Source organism: Mirounga leonina, unplaced genomic scaffold (assembly GCF_011800145.1).
Source record: "Mirounga leonina isolate KUSES-001 unplaced genomic scaffold, KU_Mleo_1.0 Mir_170, whole genome shotgun sequence".
NCBI lineage: Eukaryota > Metazoa > Chordata > Mammalia > Carnivora > Phocidae > Mirounga > Mirounga leonina.
Genome location: NW_023270433.1, coordinates 3,439,529 through 3,455,083, shown reverse-complemented (window position 1 = coordinate 3,455,083; position 15,555 = coordinate 3,439,529). Strand labels below are relative to the sequence as shown.

Sequence of the window (15,555 nt, the reverse complement as noted above, 5' to 3'; positions counted from 1 at the left end):
AGAGCTGGGGTCAGGATCTGGCTCTCAGGCTGTGCCCCGCCACACTGGCTAGGAGATCTCATCTCACCTGTTTGCAGGCTGGCCAGAGAGGCCTGGCCCTGGAAGAAATTAGCTCTGAGAGGACAAGTGGGCCTCCCCCAGCCTGGGCCCTCCTGGAATCAGAGGGCACCCCATCCCCAGTTGGCCCCATCAAAGCAGCTGAAGGAAACCCGGAACCAGCGCCACGCGCCATCCCTCCCCGAGGCCCGGCCTTGCCATGCAGCCTGCTGGGCAGTCCGTCACCTCTGCGAACGTGTCCTCTCCAACAGAGGTCACAGCTCTGCCTTGTCCTTGGCAAGGTTTGAGAAAGCACAGTAGAGGGAGGAGCTTGGAGTCACCCTGGGAACTGAGTATCTCTTTGGCTATAATTATCTCCAGTTCAATACATACGTGTATTTCTACTTCTGTTCTAGATCTTTCTAGAAGGAACCACCCTGACTCCAAAGACTCCGCCATTACCTTTGAGACTCTCTTCTCTGCCCCCATCCGGGAATCAGGCTGAAAACATTGCTGGGGGACAAACAAGAGTGTGAAGTTGAGTCTTCGCTGGGCAGGAGGACAGACAAGCTGAGACTTTAACACACATATTCCGATCCTTTTGGCCTCTGGCTCCTGAGAAAATAGACATGGGGCCCAACCAGAGCCCCGCTGCCCCCTCCCCATCCCTGCCAGGCAACCGGACCATTGTAACACAATCTCATCACCATAGTAACCAATAGCGTGGACGGGGACCCCGGCATCAGATTCACCTAGATGCGGTTCCAGACCCCCTGCACAGCCCTGAGCAGTGAGGAGGGGTGTGTGTAGAAATCTCTCTTCCTAACAAGCTCCCCGGGTGATCTGCGGACACGCTGAAGTCCAGAGCCCTGCCTCCTTCCTGTTTTCTAACAACGCTGTCACATAGAGAACAGAAGCTGAAGGGCAGGTCACAAGCTCCGTGGCTCGCTTGCTGAGCGTCAGAGCAGGGAGGAAACCACAGTCTTACCTGTGGCTCGACCGCTCACTCAGTGAATACTGGGGACACGGTGGGGGGGTGTGATGTAACGCTGACTAGCTCTCCTGCCCTACCCTCCCCTGCCCTGACTTCCCCCATCCAAGCACTGCTGGTCCCAGAATAAGCACCCCCTCCTCCAGGAAGCTTCTGTGTGTCCCTGTGAAGTGGTCTCCTCCTGCAGCGTGGGTGGGATTTGGGTTAGGGTGTGAGCATCTAACCTCAGCCCCTCCACATTGCCACCTTCGGGACAGGGACAGTGCCTGAATCGCCTCGGGGTCCCAGGTACCCAGGCTGGAGCCTCACAGGTGTGTAGGGAGCGAACGCATGAGCAAGACAGGGGTGAATGCATGAATGCAGCTGAGCTGATGGTGCCAGCACAGGGGAACCCACGGGGAGAACACGGGAGGCTGCATCCCCCACGACCTTGCCCACCTCCTCATGACCTCATCGGCTCTCAGACTGCAGCAACCCACGTATGCGGATACCTCACATTCCCTCTTTCCACGCAGACCGCTCCCTGGAGGTCCACAGGCTCCTCAAACTCAAATCGTCCAGAACAGACTTCACGTCATGGCCCCTCCCCGGCTTCACCCCTGTAGGTACCACCTCTCCTGGTGACACCACTCTCCAGCAGGCACTGGTGAGGAAGGAGGGGCCCCGATGGGCACAGACCAGACAGAAGAGGTGTCGACAGCCCTAGGAGCCTGGCGGCAGAACCCTGGGGAGCCAAAAACGCGATGTGGCTAAGTCTGGGGCTCCGTCTGTGGGGGACTTCTTCCTCTTGCCAAATTAGAAGGTAATTTTGCCCATCAATGAATTCTGTCCTAGGACTTATCCTGGTTTGTGTCAATTAAAACAAAACAAAACAAAAGGCAGCAAGAGATTTTTTAAATCACTCTTTGCACATTGAGGTCATCTTTTAAAATTTAAATGTTCATTTGAAGAAAGAGCTCCTATTGTGAGCTTTTGAAAAGTGCCGAAGGTGCTCATATAGGCTTACTCACATCAGGATGGGATTTTTAAGTTATACTCAAACAAAACATGTAAAAATTCTACATCCACAAAAATTTTATGAAAGGAGCACGTGAGGAGGCAACGTCCAAGGGGAAAAATAATCTGCTCTAAAAGAAAATTTATACCAAGAAGAAAATAATCAGATGAATCTTTTGGGTTCTGAATATTTATCAGTCTAAAAAAATTAAAAAGGCAATCCAAGGTATGTCAAAATGAGGGGAAAAGAAGATAAAATGAGATGTAAACACAGAACAATGCAGAGGAAGAGGGTGCTGGATGAGTAAGTCAAAAGAACCACGGGATCTAGATCGAGAATAGAGTCCAGAACCCCGACCCCTGACCCCTGACCCCCGAACGCCAACCTCCCACACCAGACCCCTCACGCCCAACCCCAGAGCCGTCGGGCCGCCACTCTGGGCACCTGAGTGTAACAGACGGTCGGGCCAGACGGGGTGAGGGGCTTCAGACTGGGTCACAGCGGGAAGCTGCAGGGCACGGTGACAGGGGGCTCCACATACTCGAAGGCATGACACGGAAGGTGCCACAGACTCTCGGCGCTCCCTGGGGTCCTTATGATACGAGGAAGAATACTTTCACGCAAGGTGAGGACACGTTCTCAGAATCAGACTTTGGGACGGGCTGCGTTCAGAGAACGGCGTTCTCCTGCTGCACAAAGGCAGGTGGAGCCGGGCTCATCTACGGGACAGCCCGTGGAGCCAGCTCAGCCCCGTGGCCCACAGCACGACACAGGCAAGCTCTGGAGTGGGGCCGGGCCCCGGGAGGCCAGCACGGCAGCTGCCTCTGCAGGTCGGCAGCCCCCACGTAGTGGGCAGAGACCACCTGCAATGTCACGCCCCGCCCCAGCCCCCGTCTCTGCTCCATATATAAGGGGCTGCACTTGTTGCTTAGAGCAGACTTGCTCTGTGAAGCCCCGGCCGTCTCCAACTCTGGGAGGTCAAGGGGGGTCTTCCACCCAGGAGATCCAGGAAACCCTGTATCCACTCGCGTGACAGCCTATCCCCTGCCTACTCCCCCTTCCAGACCTGACACTGTTTAGGACAGGGGGCTGTCCCATTGACAGCGACATGTCCACACCCCCCACCCACCCCTGGAGCACCAGGCTCAGTAAACACCTGCCTAGGTCAATGTGTTGATTTGTCCAACCGCACAAGAACATCGTTTTCCAAATTATGCACTGGCTGGACTGTCAGCCCTGAGATGAGATGCACAGGAGCCTGGGAAGTGGGTTTGGAAGGGTCTGCATCTTGACCTGGCCACTTCCTACCTTGGAATCTGGGTGTCACCTGGACCTCTGGAGCCTCAGTTTCTCAGGGGATAATAATGCATATCTTATAGGTTGTCGAGAGAAGGTACAAGAATGTCCATCAGCATTTTGCTCAGTGCCTAGCGCAGAATAAAAATCCAATAAATGGAAGCTCCTTCTAACAAATTTCTTTTTTTTTTTTTTTTTTTTAGAAAGACAGAGTGTGAGTGGTGTGGAGAGGGACGGGGGAGAGGGAGAGAGAATCTCAAGCAGACTCCCCACTGAGCGTGGATCCCTACATGAGGCTCGATCTCATGACCCTGAGATCATGACCCTGAGATCATGACCTGAGCCGAAACCAAGAGTCAGACCCTTAGCCGATGGGGCCGCTCAGGCACCCCACTAACAAATTTCTTTACAAAGGTCATCAGTGAAAACGTGTATAGCTCTAAAACTTAACCACTAACCGCAAATGCCTTCTTGTGGTCTGAACTATATATTCAAACAGTCAGCATCCACCGCGAAGTGGAGGCTAGGGACAATTTCACCCTGTGGGGTAAGACCTGCTGAACTGAAAAAGTATCCACTTGATTCTATTTTTTTAAGGGGACGAAATTTTACTACGTTTGTTTTAAAACATAAACTTTACTGTTTCTTTAAAATTAAGGAAATGCGGTTAAAAAAGGAAAAAAGGTGTTATCGTCAAATACGCCATAATAAATTCCACCCTGCCATCGGGACCCCAGGACCACTCCCCATCCGGTGCCCTTTGCATCTTACCTGAAGAAGCCCAGGAGAGCAGCAAAGAGCAGGGACCTGCACAGCCAGAAGTTGGCACTCTTTCTGCAGAAACCTGTGGAGAGGAAGCCTCAGTTATTCAGGGCTGGGTTACCTAAATCACTTTGCTGAGGCCAAAACTGAGTCCTGGCCAGGGATGGGCCGGGCGGGGTCCTGGCACTTTCCACTTCACTTTCTGAGTCCCCCGTTCTTTTTTTTTTTTTTTTTAATTATTATTTATTTATTTGAGAGAGAGAGAATGAGAGAGAGCACATGAGAGGGGTTAGGGTCAGAGGGAGAAGCAGACTCCCTGCTGAGCAGGGAGCCCGATGCGGGACTCGATCCCGGGACTCCAGGATCATGACCTGAGCCGAAGGCAGTCGCTTAACGAACTGAGCCACCCAGGCGCCCTGAGTCCCCCGTTCTGACACAGAGCAGGTTGGCCCAGGTGAAGCTGAAGGTCCCATCAGCTCACTGGTTGGGTTGGCCATGTGCAGGGAGCTCTCTTGTGATCCCGGATGCAAAGCACGAATGTCACATGCACTCTGGACAGGAAAGGAGGAAACACCGAGGCGGCTGGCACGGTGGGGCTAGAGGGCCACACACAGAGAACACAAGAAGGAGAGGCAGGAGGGGCATACCTTTGTTAATAGTTTATAGATTTAATGGTAATTCGTATCTCCTCTTATCCATACCAAGTCCTTTTCTCTGCTTCCCTTATTTTGCTCTTCTTTTCCTTATTGAATGGGGATGTCTAATTTACTTGTTTTTATTTCTTGTTTTCTAACCTAAAAAATTAAATCAGTTTATTTCTGGGGTGCCTGGGTGGCTCAGTCGGATAAGCATCTGCCTTAGGCTCAGGTCATGATCCCAGGGTCCTGGAATCGAGTCCCACGTTGGGCTCCTGGCTCTGTAGAGAGTGTGCTTCTCCCTCGCCCTCTGCCCCTCCCCCCTGCTCATACTCTCTCTCAAATAAATATAGTATCTTAAAAAATCAGCTCATTTCTCTGAGCACTGCATCAGCTGCAACCCACCGACTCTGAAGCCCCTGTCTGCTTGCTTTCTTCCCAGTTGTTGAGAGATTTTTAAAAATCACTGGAGGGTAGCAGTTTTTATTGTATTATTATTATTATTTGCTATAATTTGAAAATGTTAATGTTGCCTGCAGCATTCTTGTTTTATTTAGTGTATTAAGATTTATTTTATAATGAGCTAATTTGTGACCACTCCGTGAGTATTTGAAAATTTATACGGTCTACTCTCAGTATACACGTCACACCTGCATGGGCGAATCTGTCACTTCAGATTTCGGAATTATTCTGTGTCGGGCTCATCCAAATGAACTGACAGAAATAGCTAGAAGCTCATTTAGCCCTTCTCCCTTGCATTTTACGTTAATGATGTGCTGTTTGATGGACAGATAGTCCCATCTACCCAGCTCCGTTGAGAATGCCGCTTGTTGTCATAAGAAGCCGGCTGTTTCTCAACCATGGCTCCCGTCCCTGAAGTCAGTGGCGACAGGGACCATGAGCGCAGCCTAGAGATTCTTTGCATTCATTGGGTTTCCTTGTGAACCTTTTGGTTGTGAGTCCATCTGCCTCACATCGCTGTAAAGTGTGTTTCTTATTCACATTACTGAGTTCAGGCTTGCTTTGTGGTCCAGGTGGAAACTCCTTGCCTTTGATAAGGGAATAGAATGGATTATCAGTTATGGCCACAATATTTACTTAGTCCTGTGAAGTTCTTCCTGTTTGTTTTTTACAGCTTTGAAGGACCTTTAGCTTTGGTTGGTGTTCTTTGGTGTGTTTTTCAATACTTTGGAATTTCTCTTTGCACTTTCTTAATGCTTTATTCCATTTTACTTCCCTACATGTTTTGTCTATGCCTCTCAGAGGTGTGTAAAATTTTAGGAGTGTTTATTCTTTCATATCCTGCTTCTAATATTATTTCTGTGATGACTTATTTTTCTTCCACTCTTTCCATGGGCTTGTCTGATTTTTTTAAATGATTTTATTTTTAAGTAACCTCTACGCGCAATGTGGGGCTTGAACTCACAAACCTGAGATCAGGAGTCACATGCTCCACAGACTGAACGAGGCAGGCTCCCCTTGCCTGATATTTTTCAATCCTTCTGTTGACTCACTATCTCCTCAATAAGGTCGTTTTTCTACTTTGGGCTTTGGGCTTTCTTTATAGAGGTGATTGCTTTTTTTATATTTTTAGTTCTTAAATATTTGAGAAAATTCACTGGCAAAAAGCATTTTGGCGTGGGTTCTTCAAGTGCACCTGCTACCGGCTCTTTGCTTCTTTGTATCGTGTGGTATTACACAGCTCTCATGCGAATTCCCACTTTGAAACTCATTGAAGATAAGGTTCTTCCCCGCCCAGGTATCTGCCCCAGTGTCAATGACGCAGGATGAAACATAATTATCTTTCAGAGCAACAGGATTTTCCTTATGGCCCGAGGCTGGATGTGCAACCTTCAGCTTTTATATCCCTGAGTCAGAGAGAAAGGAAGCTGTAGGAATGTTCTCAAAGCAACGTCCCTGTCACCACAGCCCCCACCACAGAGGAGTTCCAGCCAGGGTGGTGGAGTCTTTGTCCCCTCGCCATACTCTGCTTCCCAGAACCAAACTCCCAGCAGGCTCCAGCTGCCACACTTCCCCTCACCTTCTCGGGGCTAGCACAGGCTTTGTATTTGCATCGTGGAGAAGGGGACTTATCAGTCCTCCCAGAGATCTACAACCAAGGACAGCCCCTCCTCACTTCATTCTCCTCCCATCCAATCCCTGCTGGCTTCCGCACCGTCAACTGTTGTATGGGTTGGGACATCAATGCCTCCTCCTTACAACTAAGGTGGGCTTGTCTTCTATTTTCCTAGTTGGCTTTGGTGCTTTCTGAGAGAAGAAATACCAGCTTTATGCTGACATCATCAAGTTGGGTGTGTCATAATCTCTTAATCCCTTCTGCTTAGATCAACAGTTGTCATTTACAGCTTGCAGTTAAGAGCCGTGATTGACATAGAAATCTGTGCCAGGAGTGGTGGCAGGCAGCCTCTCCTCGGGAAGCATCGGCCTCTTCAAAGCATCCTGGCTCTTCCTCTGGGCACTGACTAGGCTGCATTTCTGTGCCCAATGAAAGTAGGTGCAGCTATGTGACTTGTTTTGGCCAGTGAAATGTAAGAACGTGTGGTGCTTGCAGACAAAAGCTTTCAGATCCAATGTTTTTAGTCTGCCTGTTTTCCTAACTGATAAACTTTACCACTGAGAGCAGTTTCAGGTTCTCAGCAAAACTGCAAGGAGCCAGCGTCCTCATCCTCACGGCCATCTCGCTTTCCTGTCTCTAGACCTACAAGCAGAGTCAGACCCCAGCAGGCCCCAAGTACCCAATTACAAGGTCAAAGTAGGAAGGTTCAACTAAGTAAACAAACATTTGCTGCTCTACATCCAAAATTATCAAGGAAATATGTGGGAACTGATCCGGGAAGTACCTGGCCAGAAGGCGGGATGCAATGTCAGACTGGCTTGCATCTGGAGTCAAGATTCAGTGGGCCAGCTAGGGAACTAGGAAGAATTCAGTGATTTCCTCTGTTGCCCAAACAAAACCCGGAGTCACTGAGGTCCACACTAAAGTAAGTGAAGCTTCCGGAAATCCCCTGGAATAACAGAAAGGTAAGAAACCCCAATGGAGCGGTAGGCTTGTTGGAGGAGCCTTACCATGTTACCTGCTCATCCACCAACAGATGGCCAGGGGCAGATCCAGAAGACACACCTTTGCCACATGCAGGGCTCAGACATCCTGGAAAAGCAGCACGGTGGCTCTTCTCTGAACCTGGAACGCTGGTAGGAGACCATAACTGAGCTCCCAGGGCCAACACAGGTGTCACAACCCAAGAGCAGAGAACACGCAGCAAAGTGTTATTTCCACAGGCCATGTATGCAAGCTTCCTGTGACTTCCTGCCAGACTAGTGCAGTGAACTGGATGGGACGACCCACCGGGGTCTGGAGACCCCTCTCTCTGACCCCCAACCCCAGGTCTGGTGAACAGAAGCCTCACTTGAGCTACCTGATTGGTCACAGCCCCTCACTGAATTTCTAAACATGCATTAGTTCAAGTCCTGGGGCCCCAAACACAAAGGAAGGCTGGCTGGGATCCTTCTTCTGAGCCCCACCCAAAGAGCCAGGGCCAAAAGGAGACTACTGCTGACCTTAAAACCGCCGGTACTTGACCAACAAAATGGGTTTATTTGGGAATAGCATAGAATTGCAATTCAGGACATACAAGCTAAGTAAAACCACAGACAACTCCAACAAAGAAAGAAGTGTTATTTTATGAGAAAGTTAGAAGGGGCTGTCCTGAACCGACGTCCACTGGGCAAGAGCAGGAGTTCAGGGCGAGGGCAGTTTCTCAATGGCTGAGTTGCTGGAGTCGTGGATTTCTCACAGGAGATGAAGCGTCCATCCTTCTGTTGGGTCTGTAGTCCTGATTCTCTCCTGTGGAGGATACTTCTGCTGGGGTGTGTGACGGTTCTTTCTGGAACTGACTCTGGGTGACACAGTGCACGAGAGCTCCTCTTTCTGGCCTCCTGACTCTGTTTTAGTGAGCTTTCCCTGTATTACTTTTCATACTACCACAATCTTTGGGACTGTTGGAACCCCAGTTCCTGTGCAGGAGGGGTTCTGGTTAGGGCAATCTTCATCCGTTTCCCTCTGCCCGAGCGGGGGGTACCTTTGAAACTGGGGCCTACCACCATTTGGTTCTGGAAATGTTTTCTTCTCTATTGTCCATGTGCTATCGTCCACTAATGCCCCTGGATGAGCTGCTTGTGTTGCCCCCCTACCCCAGAACACATCATGTGCCGCCCTGCCCCACACACCAGCAGCCCTGAAGCTCTGGGCCAAGGAGGGGGTGACTGGCCAGGCCTGGGGAGGCCGAGAAGGTGATTCAGGGCATTTTCAGTGCTGACACTTGGGAGTTAGGTTCCATCTCCCACAATGACACACAGGTAACTCAGAAGTATGTTTTTAAACTTCTGAATATGAAACTTCTACAATCACGCCTCAACTATAACAACTAGATCATGCCGTGGCCAGACAACACCCCTGGTAGGACACCGATTCCTTGAAACGGAAACCTTGCTTCATGGACCAGGCGGTCAGTTCTCGTTGCTGCTCCAGATGCAGGTGGAGAGTCTGCACCTTGTTTCCAGACACACCGCTCTGTGTCCTTAGACAAGCTCATCAACTCTCATCTAGACCTTCCGTATCCACCGGAGTTCTGCCGGGTGTTTCTAGGCCTAAGAGAGGCACCAGAAATCCTCTGCTCTTGTCTGTGAGCAGATTTCCCCTGGGAGACTTGCAGCTCCATCACTGGGGGCGTCAGAATCACTCTGCCTGCAGGGGGCGCGGAGCCCCTCCATCCCGCAGTGATCTACTTTCCCCTCCGCAGTGCTGTTTATCCTCAGGTCCACTCTGTCCGGTACAGCCACGCCAGCCTTTCTGTTACGGTGTGTTTCTTAACTGGAACTCAGTCAAAACAGTTATTGACGGCTTTACTGAATTATTACTCAGGAGCCATGAAATCCCCCCCGGGGTCCTGTGCATCTGCAGCGGGTCTGCCTGCCCGCAGGTGTGCGTGGAATTCCACCTCCTCACTGGGCATCTTCCATCGCCTCACTGAGTCCTAGCTTCTAGCCTTCCTTGTCTCCTGCCTTCTCCTGGACTGACGTCCTCCAGCCCACCCCGTCTCCCCCTTCCTCCCAGCATGGCGCACACTGTGCTGAACTTCCAACCCACATCTCTTTTTTTCCACTAAAGATTTATTTTAGAGAAACAGCAGGAGCAGGAAGAGCAGAGGGAAAGCAAGACAGAATTTCAAGCAGACTCCACGCTAAGGGTGGAGCCTGATGTGGGGCTCCATCAGAAGACCCTGAGTTCAGGATCTGAGCCAAAACCAAGAGTCAGGTGCGCTTGAATCTCTGAGCCCCTGAGGCAGCCTCCAGCAGGCATCTTAACTCTTTTCAGGCGGGTGTTTACCTTAAGCTCTAATTTTTGCTCCTCTTACAAATCAACTCAGGATAACTCCCAGTCACACCCAAGGTTGGCTCCACCCTCTGCCAGTCACCTGAGGCCAATGCCACCTTGGACTGGGCTACAGCAATTCTGAGTTTCCTTCTTTCCAGGTGAGTTTTGGACTGACCTGGATAGTCCCAAAGGCCATTCTTTCCCGGCTCCTGTCAAGCCAGGAGGAGGAGGAGGAGCCAGTGAAGTGCCCCCACCGGAACCCTCACGCCCTCCACACATCCCTCACCCTGCAAACTTCTGGGGAGCCCTGCGGCCTCCCAAGAGAAGGCTGGAACCTGGACCCGGTCACCTCTTTCCAGGCTCTGAAGATCTATTTCTCCATTCTCAACAGCGCTCCCTTTCTTTCTTACATGGGAGCGGAGCCCTCACAACCAGCTTGCAGGGTGAGCCCACGGAACCCCCCACCACTTCCGAGGAGCCTAGACCACAAAGACTGAGCTCCTGGCCGCGGTCACACGAGGTGGGAGCGCAGTCCCAGGTCAGGGACAGGTCTGGGCGCCCGGGCTACAGGCCCTCACGCCAGGCCGGCCCGCTCCAGGTCCTGGGGCAGGATCCGGCCCTTCTTGCGGGCCTTCTCTAGGCGCCGCTCAGCCCGGGCCACCTTCTTCTTGCGCAGGTTCTGCCGCCGCTTGTCCTGCCGCCGCTGCATCTTCTCAACCACTTGGGCCGTGCGCTTCTCCCACCTGCGCTTCCGCTGCTCATGCCGCTTCTCCTTGCGCTTCAGGGCCTCCTGCAGCAGGTGCTCGTCGTCACGGATGCGCACGCCCTCGGCCTTGTACAGCAGGTTGGTCCACTGCATCTTGCTCTCCAGCTCCCGCGCCTTCCCCTCATCCCGGTCCCGCAGCTCTTCCAGCCGAGCCTGCCGTGCCTGCAGGCGCTCCAGCAGCTGCCGGTAGTTCCGGCCCGTCAGCGGCGCCAGGTTCCCCTTCAGCTTCTGCCTCTTCTCCTTCCGGCGCTGGGCCCTGCTGGCTGCTTGCTCCTCGGTCACCTCCACCTCAGAAGTAAGGGTTGCAACCCAGGTGAATTACAGCTTTACGGTGCCTTTCCCTCGAACGCTCACAAGCACCCCCGTGGGCAGGCACTGGTCGCTACCCCACTCTGCAGACTGGCAGTTGTGGGCCAGAGGTCACACAGCCAGCCAGGGGTAGAGCCCGGGTCCCCACGCTCCATGGCTGTGTCCGCCCCTCACCTTATTGAAGAGCAGCCCCGGCTGCACCTCCTCGTGGGGCTGCTCATGGGGCAGCTCATGGGGTGGCTTGGCAGCCTCCGCAGCCTTTGCCACCTTCTCCTTTGCCCTCAACTCCCTTCGTTTCCTCTTTTTCCGGTCCCGCTCCTGCTTTCTCCGCCGTCTCTTCTCCAAAGCGGCAGGAGACAGCTCCGTGTTGTGTCCCTGGAGGAAGGGAGCAAAAATTCATGTATAAGGGGGCGCCTGGGTGGCTCAGTCGTTAAGCGTCTGCCTTCGGCTCAGGTCATGATCCTGGGGTCCTGGGATCGAGCCCCGCATCGGGCTCCCCGCTCCGCGGGAGGCCTGCTTCTCCCTCTCTCACTTCCCCTGCTTGTGTTCCCTCTCAGGCTGTGTCTCTCTGTCAAATAAATAAATAAAATCTTAAAAAAAAAAAAAAAAAAAAATTCATGTATAAGGTCCTTCCAATTTGCGGGGCCCCGGTCTGGGATGTGGAATCAGGGCAGGAAAGCAGGTGAGGAGACTGCTGAGCAGGACAAGCTGCCCACTGACTTCAGTGTTCCTCTGTGAAATGATCTATCACCTAGAACACAAGGGACCCCCAAAGGGACAAGAGAACCCCTGAGTTCATGGTTTCCAGTCCCCAGGCGCATTACACCAGGGCACTTTACAAACACGGTTCCTCTACCTTTCTAATGCTTCCACAGGGAACATGTCCTGCATCACTTCATAGATGAAAACAACAGGCTTAGCCAAAGCCACCAACTAGAACGTGGCATGAGGTCAGAATGACCCAGTGCCTGTGCTGACCATGGCACCATTCTGCTGGTGACATCCCTGACCCCTTCCTTCTAGAGGCTAACAAGAGAACCCTAGACCAGGCTGACCCAGACCTGTGTGCAGAAGGACCAGGCCCGGAGCTTGGACCACTCCTTAGGAATGACCCCCGGGCTTATCCCCAGGCAGATGCACAAAGAAGTTGGGGGACCGTCCCCACCCAGCAAGAGGGCCAGGGCATGTCCCCAGTGAAGGGCAGGTGGTGGCTGAGTGGGAGAACTACAATGCTAGCACAAACAGCCCAAGCCGGTTCAGGTCTGGTGCTCCCTGTGCAGATCACCTCATCTCAGGTCCTCGCCTAACTTACAGGGCTGTCATGACACTTCGGGGGACAGAAGTGCTGCCTGGTATGTTCAGCAAAGGCAGCTTTCCAGAGAGAGGAGGCTGAGCCTCTTTCGAGGGCACAAGGAATCTGCAGCCCAGCACAGATCATACAAGGCAGGTGACTCTGGGAACGCAGGCTCCCCGAGAAGCCACAAACCACACCTGATCTCTTGCCAAACAAAGCTGCCAAGGCCCCGGCAGGACCCGCTACAGGGGTGGGAAAAGCAGCTGACGTCCCTCCGGTCAGCCCTACAATGGCTGGCAGAGCTGGGAGCCAACCCCACAAAGAGCACCAAGGCACCTTCTCCTCCAGGCAGAGCAGGGAAACCACTGCAGGAAACCACACTGCTCCCTGAACCCCAGCGGCCTCCCCACTCACCTGGCCCCGGGCCTCCCGCATTTTTTCATGTAGCCGCTGCCGCACAACATCCAGGGCAAACAGGGAGTCAAGTTCTGTGACCAGAGTATCTGTAAGGTAGGAAGTGGAGAGCTGAGAAGAAAACCCCTCCCTGATCGTCCCGTCCCTTTTCCCAAGGCCCAGCTTCAAAGCCTGAACCTCCACACGCTGCCCCCACCCCACGACCGCCAGGTGGCCACTTGTCCACCTGCAGGGCAGTTCCAGTAAATTCTACTCCACCTCTTCAGGCTGGAATGGCCCCTAAGACATCCTCCAGAACAGAACACCCCTGTGCAAAAGGACCAAGTGTGACAAAACACTTCCTACAGGTCAAGCCAAACCCATCTCTCATTTCTTCCAACTTCTGCAGCCTGGGTTTCCCTACGTCTCTCCACAGGTCAGTTCTCATGACTCCCCTTCAGACACCTGCGGGCAGTGAGGCTCTGCAGGGCAAGCTGCTCCAGGTCCTCAGGGGGACATGACCTTGCCCCTCACCAGACCCAGTTGCCAAGTGGCCTAGAACCACCGTGTACTTCCAGGGATCTTATCTACCCAAGAGCCCCTGGATCTGTCCCCTGAAAGCTCACTCTATGGAAAGTCTCAAGGTACCCCAGTGTGCCTGGCACCATATTTTCTTAGGACCATGTTTTCACCTGATCTCAGCTGGCCCTGCTCCACATCCCCATCTGCTGGAGATCCCATGGAGCTGAAGGCCTCTCCCTCCTCAGGTACTGCTGGCTTTTTGTTCCTGGAAGATGCTGGAGACTTTTCCCCTAGAGCCTGGGTCTTCAGGTCCACAGCCTTTTCCCGCTCCCGGGATTTCTTCTGCGCTTTCTTCCTCTTCTTTTTTGGGGGCCCAGCAGCTTCTGAGCCTTGAGTTTTGCTGGCTGAAACACAGAATTAAAAAGGGCTGCAGTCCCAACCTTTGCGACCCATTCAACTGGCAGGAAAAGTCTTGCAAAAGCTTTGATCCCAAAAGGAGGCTGGGAAGGACAACCCACCCCTATCTGTAGAGCTCAGACCCACAAACCCTAGAAAGCACATTGGCCACACCTCTCAAAACCCTGAAAAACATCCACACTTGACCCAGCAGTCTGCTTGTGAGAATCCATTCCGGATATGCACAAAAATATGGCCTCAGAGATACTCATCACAATGTCGTCTGAGAGAATAACTAGGAAAACCTAAACACCCATCTACAAGGTCAAGTTAAGGCACTGCTATGGATAAAGTGCTGCTAAATGAGGACGCAGGTTTCATTTTAACGAATCAAGTAAGGTTCACATTTACCGGATAAAACGAGTACACAAAGTAGAGTGTTTTAATACATAAACTATGCTCATGGGGAGAAAACCTGAAAAGACATGAACCTAAATTATAACCGACTACTTAAAAAAACTCACTTAAGTCTTTTAACTTTGTATACCGAACAAGCTTGCTTTGCATAAAAACAAAAGGTCGTTTTTTCTCTAGCTCCCTGCAGCCCCTGCCACTCTCCCCTCCTCCCGGCCCAGGCAGCACTCCCAAGCCCCAGCTCCTGTGAGGTCCGCCTCTGTTTCACTTGTTGTGTATCGACCTCCCAGCCACCCATGCCCCATAAACCCTCACTGCCAGGAGGCATCCCGGTTCCCTGCTTCTCACTGCCCTGCCCACTCTACCGGCTCACCTCCTCCAAGCCCCGCAGGAGCCGCCCGCCCGGTGAGCGGATGGAGCTGGACTCCCGGAACCCCTAGGCTGATGCCCACAACAAGCAAGGAGACAGCGGCAACTTTAAACACCTCTTGTCTGTCTTCCTAGAATCTTACAAGCGTGTTCCGCGCATCTACGCGTCTAACCCAGCCGAAGGCTACAAGGTACAGTGCGGGGGACGCCGGCCGGCCGCAGCGGGCGGTGCAGCAGCCCCCGCCCCAACCAAGTCCCGCCAGGCCCGACCCCGGGCGGCGCATTACCGGACTTGCGTTTCTGCGGCTCCGGGCTGGGCTGACGGCAGATTTTCCTGGCCAGGCCCTGCAGGTAGGCGTCCTTAGCGAGCAGAGAGGCCATGGCCGCAATCTCCGCGGCCCTCCTCGTGGGGCACACACACTACCCCGGCAGCTCCCGCCGCACCACCCACGCCGGAAACCGCGCGTTGCGCAGGCGCCGCCGGCCGAGCGCCGAGCCGCCAGCGCGCGGCGCTCGATTAGCCAGGCTTGGCCCCACCGGAAGAAGCGCGTGGGGCGGGGCGCAAGGCATTGTGGGCTTTGGGCGGGTTCCGTGGTTCCCGGGCGCTGCCCGCGGAGCGGGGAGGAGCTGGTGCCCCCCACCCCCAGCACTGTGCCGCGTCCACTGTAGGCGCTCAGTACCTGGGGGCACCAGGACAGACCCGCCGTGGTTCAGGCCTCGGGGGACTCGAATCCCAAGCGGACCCTGGCGAGAGCATGTCCGCTCAGAGAGGACCGCGCGCCTAGCAGGTGCGGGGCGTGCTCCAAGCGCTGGAAAAAAGCACGCACCAGTGCCCTCGGCAGGTTTGCGTTTCGGTGGTGACGGGCGAAAGCAAGACTCGCACAGGATGAGCCGGGTAATAGGGAGTGCCCCGGAGAAAGGTCCGGGGGGAAAGGGATGTGAGGTGTTGTAGGGAGGATGCTGGGGCGCTCAGGGAAGAC

At 53.3% G+C, this 15,555-nt stretch overlaps 1 protein-coding gene across 1 annotated transcript; it reads right to left on the bottom strand.

Annotated features, from left to right (window-relative positions):
* Window positions 1-8,310: 8,310 nt before the first annotated feature.
* SURF6 (surfeit 6) lies at window positions 8,311-15,038 on the bottom strand. Its single transcript, XM_035015521.1, has 5 exons — window positions 14,863-15,038; window positions 13,567-13,800; window positions 12,896-12,984; window positions 11,362-11,562; window positions 8,311-11,166 (listed from the first exon to the last, which is right to left on the bottom strand). The coding sequence occupies exons 1-5, from the start codon at window positions 14,954-14,956 to the stop codon at window positions 10,687-10,689; spliced, it is 1,098 nt and encodes a 365-aa protein (XP_034871412.1). The 5' UTR covers window positions 14,957-15,038; the 3' UTR covers window positions 8,311-10,686.
* Between the last annotated feature and the right edge of the window lie 517 nt (window positions 15,039-15,555).

What these genes read in the sequence shown, in the direction of transcription:
- SURF6 (XM_035015521.1), bottom strand. Translation starts at nt 14,956, where the DNA reads ATGGCCTCTCTGCTCGCTAAGGACGCCTACCTGCAGGGCCTGGCCAGG. An exon ending in TGCGGGAGGCCCGGGGCCAG is followed by an intron (nt 11,563 to 12,895) that starts GTGAGTGGGGAG and finishes CCCTTCCTCCAG; the next exon opens with GGACACAACACGGAGCTGTC. An exon ending in CGGGGCTGCTCTTCAATAAG is followed by an intron (nt 11,167 to 11,361) that starts GTGAGGGGCGGA and finishes CTTACTTCTGAG; the next exon opens with GTGGAGGTGACCGAGGAGCA.